At 37.2% G+C, this 5,103-nt stretch overlaps 1 protein-coding gene across 1 annotated transcript in view; it reads left to right on the forward strand.

Moving 5' to 3' along the window:
• The first annotated feature begins 1,806 nt into the window (after positions 1 to 1,806).
• Positions 1,807 to 5,103, forward strand: part of LOC110037026 (reticulon-like protein B16) — a 16,111-nt gene continuing 12,814 nt past the window's right edge. Inside the window, exons 1-2 of the mRNA XM_020741593.1 lie at positions 1,807 to 1,943; positions 2,092 to 2,284. Coding sequence (XP_020597252.1) covers positions 2,113 to 2,284 — 172 coding nt within the window. The 5' untranslated portion in view covers positions 1,807 to 1,943; positions 2,092 to 2,112. The remainder of the gene's footprint in view (positions 1,944 to 2,091; positions 2,285 to 5,103) is intronic.

Consider the following 5,103-nt stretch of genomic DNA (forward strand, 5'->3'; position numbering starts at 1 on the left):
ACTATTTGCCCGATGACTTAGCGTGAACTTTGAAGAATTGAGACTGTTCCCACACTAAATAACTTTCCTTTGATTACCTATTGCCCCAGGTTCACAATAATCCAAGTGAATGTCCTTTTATCGAGAGTATTCTTTGGTACCCCCCAATATGTAATTAACCAAGTGAGATATGTCCCATTGGGAGTGCTCTAGACCCCAGAACAGGCTCCTACACCCCTCTCTGGTTTTGGGTAGTCTATGTAGGTATTCTTTCGCGGATATCGGTTTAAGGTGCTTTCGCCCGATCTTGTTTGGGCGAACACTTAACCTATCATTGTGAGGTTTACCACACGTAGGCTCTTCACATTTTGTGTTTTCTCTTGTTTGTCGCTTTGTCGTATGTCCCTTCTTATTCGGGTTCTTTCCTCTTTGAATCACTGATCTGATTCGAGATGGAGATTTATTCAAATAAGAGAAGTATACAACGATCAACAGACTTGCGACTCCTTCTAAAATAAAAGAGAGAAAAACGAATGAAAACAACTGTCTTGCTTGGAGTTATGCCGAGATGCTCGGGTTAGCTTCAGAGGTAGCTGTGCATCATTTAGCTATTGACTTGAGTATTGTTCTTGTGAAACAATCTCTTCGGAGAATGTGGTCAAAGGTAGAGTAGATGGTCATTGAAGAGACAAAGAAGCTCATCAAAGTTGACTTTATTAAGGAGGTTTGCTACACTATGTGGCTCACAAACATCGTAATCGTTCGAAAGAAGAACGAACAAATACAAGTTTGCATCAACTTTCGAGACCTGAATAAGGCCTGCCCGAAGGAAGATTCCCCTTTGTCGATTCTGGAGCTTATGATTGATGTCACCTCTTCTCATATGATGTTCACCTTTGTGATGGCTTATCAATGTATATTTAGATCCAACTGACCCTAGATGAAGAACAATATACGGTGTTTCGTACTCTTATTGACATCTTTTATTATAAGGTTATGCCCTTTAGCTTTAAGAATGTCGGGGCAACCTATCAGTGGGCTATGACACATATATTCGACGACGTACTACATCAACAAGTCGAGTGCTATATCGACGATATAGTGATTAAGAGTCGTTTCAAAGATGATCATCTTTACCACAATTTTATTCTACATGAAATCCCAACAAAGAAATTTATTGGATGCCACAAGATGCTATGAATGACGCACTATTTGCCCGATGACTTAGCGTGAACTTTGAAGCATTGAGACTTTTCCCACACGAAATAACCTTCCTTTGAAGCATTGGGACTTTGGATGCCACAAGATGCTATGAATGACACGACTAAAAATGATGATATTGAAGAACTTTAAGAACATCAATTGCGTCATCAACCACATCGACCATCGTCTCAACATACAGCTAACTGAAACGATGTTCCCCCATGATAGAGAATATAATATTTTTGTATATTATATTAGTTGAATTAATTTAATTAATTTTGTGTTGTAAATATTTCAATATGAAATAAATTTCACAAATTTCAAAATTTTATTAGTTTATTTAATGCATTCAAAATTTTTTAAATTAGTTAAAAATTAATTAATTTTTTTAAATTATTGTAGAAATTAATTTTAATATTTTACAATGTATATAATAAATAATAGTAATATTTAAAATAATACTTAATATATTATCTAATAATAATATTATTATTTCTAATAAATTATAAAAAAAATAATTAAAGAGTATCTTCTTACACTCATATGCTCCATTTTAAATTTGTTTATTTTGGTGCTTCAATGACTAATTGCCTCATTCAAGGAGCCTCTTTTTGTAATTTAGCTCATTTTCTTAGCTCTGCACTTTCAACTCACCTCAAGAGCTAGAACTCCCAAATCTGTCAGTTTTCTCTTCTGGAACTACGGACAAAGCCTGCGTTTTCTTCGCTCTTGGCAGATCTTTCAGTCTCTTCCGTCCAAAGGTCAGATATTTTCATAGCTCAGCTCTCTGCAGCTTCCGTGTGGAACATTTGATGTTCATCTCTAGGGTTTCTCTCTGCTGTGAAAAGAGAGGGAACCGAAGTCTACTTTTTCTACTTTTGAGGCGTGTGACTGTTTTTTGTCAAATAGTGTCATTAGGTTAAGGATCTGATGGAAGGAAGTGGTCAAGACCACTCTGTTGGCGAGTTGAGTAGCGATACGAGGAAGGATAGGTCGGCTGATCAGCACAGCTTGCCGGCGACGGCCGGTGGTGGTGGCGGCGGCGACCATCGGATCTTCGATCGTCAACTTTCCATAAACCAAGTAATAGGTGGCGGTAAAGGTAATCATTCGTACTGTCATTCTCCATTGCCTTCACAGAACTTAGCAGAAGCTTTTAAATGCTAGAAATTAGTCGTTGTGTTACGTGATTGCTTTTCTCTAGCTATTTTTGTTGTTGCTCCTCTCTTACTTCGTTAGATTTAGATCAACTATGAGGATGGCTAGTGGTTTTTCGTTTTTCTGAATAAGAAACGCAGCAATATTGCAGATTCATAAGAAAACCGGCAATTATTGGGAGTTCTTCTCCTGCCGTTCATGTTATTTTCTTGCCAACAAAGCCTCAAGGGACCTGTTTTTTTGATGTTGATTTAGAAGGCATGAACTTTAGAATAAATACAGACTTTAAAGTTTGCGTGCCAGAAAATCTAGCTATTTGTAGACTTCACCTGTGAAAGAAACTTACAGTGAAATCTTGGTTTGGGTGCCAGGAATAAGTTTGCGTGCCCTGTACACTTTACATGTGAAAGAAACTTATATTCTTTAGGTTTCAGTTGGTGGCTTGGTGCTATTTATAGAAATTCTGTTTGGTTGCCTTGTGTTGATAATTTTACATTCTTAATTTGGAAAAAAGATTGAAATTCCCTATGGTCTAGTTTACAATATCTAAATTATCACGCATGATAACTGTTTATTATTGTTGTGTTTCTTTATTATTGGGGAGATTATCTTTAGTGTACTTTACTATTTTATTCGCTCGCATATCTATAAGAACATGCATGCTTATACTAGAAAGTTAATTGAGTAAATATGCAATTTTTTCCAAATTTTTCCTTTGAACATGGCTTAGAACCCTTGCAATTTTTGTAAACACCTTTCAATAATGAGACATATTGATCTTCTGATCTCTTTTAGTTTGCTTTCGTAGTTCCATCTACCTGCGAATTGTATTTGCTTTTTTGGGTTCTTTCTCATGGACCGATAAGGGTGTCTCGACCTCTTCAATTTCTCCCATATCTTACAGATCTCTTCATAAGAAATATTAACACAACAATATTCTAGTTACAAAGAAAGGTCACATTTCATTTGATAAAATTCTTTGTTGAAAATGGCAAAAAGGCTAAGGGGACTTTTTTTGCTTTTGTCATTGGAAGAGAATATTGCTAAAATTAAGGGATGTTATTGAAAAATTAAGAAGTGGCATATGTGTTATATAGTTAAGTATGGAAAAAATTATTACGGCAAACACAAAGTGTTTTTCTATTTGTCTAGATAATGTGAGAACAATAATGTGTACTCGCTTTATATGAAGTACCTATATTCACGGTTCTTTTTTATGTTTGCATCTGTTATGCGGGTGTTTAAAGGAAATTTAGCTTTTTATTATTCTAAGGAAAATTTGAACTTTTATTGTTATTATTGTGGGGTATAAATAGAGCTTATTATGTTTAGAGTTAAGATATGTATGAGATTGTGGTCTTGAGTCTTAGGTTTAGGGTTATGGAGAGATCGCCTACCACGCGAACTCTATATGTCGGGAAAGATCTCCACCTCTCGAATTGTAGGTGCTTATTTTTATGTATTTTAGTTGTGTTGTTTTGTGTTAGTGAAGACAAATAAATTGTTTGCCCTAATTTTTGTAGAAAAATTGTCTGTTCGTATCAAATTGGTATCAGAGAGTTGATTATTCTTCACGTCGAAGCCATAATCGTGATTTCCCTGGCAAAATTGTATAAGGGATTATGGTGGCGACCTACGTGACCGAATTGCATATAATTGCGATTTGAGTGCAGTGACGCCAACATCAGGATCACGACGTTCGATACAGTTGCTATTCGAGCTAGCTAGGACGCCAACTTCAGGATTGCAATGTAATGTACAACATCAGGATCACTGCGTGTGATATAGTTGTGATTTGAGCTAGTGGGGACGCCAATGTCGGGATCGCGGCATACAGGGTCAATGACAGGATCATGGCGTACATTGTGACTGCACCTTGCGAGACAATTGCGCCTTATTGATCGAAGCTAGCTAGGAAGAAATGCGCATGACTACGTCGTACTAGGAAGCTGGTGAGGGGATTGACACAGTCGCATGGGGTCATGACATACAATACAATTGTAATTTGACCTAGCTGGGAAGCCGATAGATGTGATCACGATAGACAGAGGACTGCGGCGTACAAATCCATTGAGATTGTAGTCAAAGTTTGATCCTTAGGTACAATCACTAAACAACTTGATTTTAGCGGGGAAGTCTACAGGAGGACCTAACCTCGCGATACAATGCAAAGTACATGATTAAAAGAGTTTTGAAACCATACAAAGAATAATGGAGGCCATGACAGTAGATGAATTGAAGAAGAATTTGGAGAAAAATGTGAGCCAAATAGATTTGAAAGGGAGTAGCTTTTTTAGTTATCGGAGGAGTGGATTTCATCCATGGAGGGGTGGTTGAGTTGAGATTCACGACTGGAAGAAATTATGAAGAAGATTGTGGAATTTCGCACAAAAAACGCCTCAGCTCGTCGCGTGATCGAACTGCGACGTATGAAGGGGACGTGAATGGAAACAATTTCAATAATTTGTGCGACATTAGAACATTGGTGCTACTTTAGGTAGATTTGAAATCGTGGTGTCGGGTGGAGGAATGGTAAGCGGGCTCGAGCAACAACACCTGGAAAGAATAGTGTAACATTCAGACGGCTGAAGCAAATGGAAGCAAGCCAGATTGAGCAGAGTTAGGAGTGGATTCGAGCGACAATATCTGGAGGAAATTTGTGACATACACAGGTTTGGAACGAGCAATGATCAAAGAAAAATATGTTGAGATTTTCATACCTAATTTACACTGTTTTTGATAATATTGCACTTTATTACACTG

This window comes from Phalaenopsis equestris, unplaced genomic scaffold, assembly GCF_001263595.1.
Source record: "Phalaenopsis equestris unplaced genomic scaffold, ASM126359v1 Scaffold000002, whole genome shotgun sequence".
Classification (NCBI taxonomy): domain Eukaryota; kingdom Viridiplantae; phylum Streptophyta; class Magnoliopsida; order Asparagales; family Orchidaceae; genus Phalaenopsis; species Phalaenopsis equestris.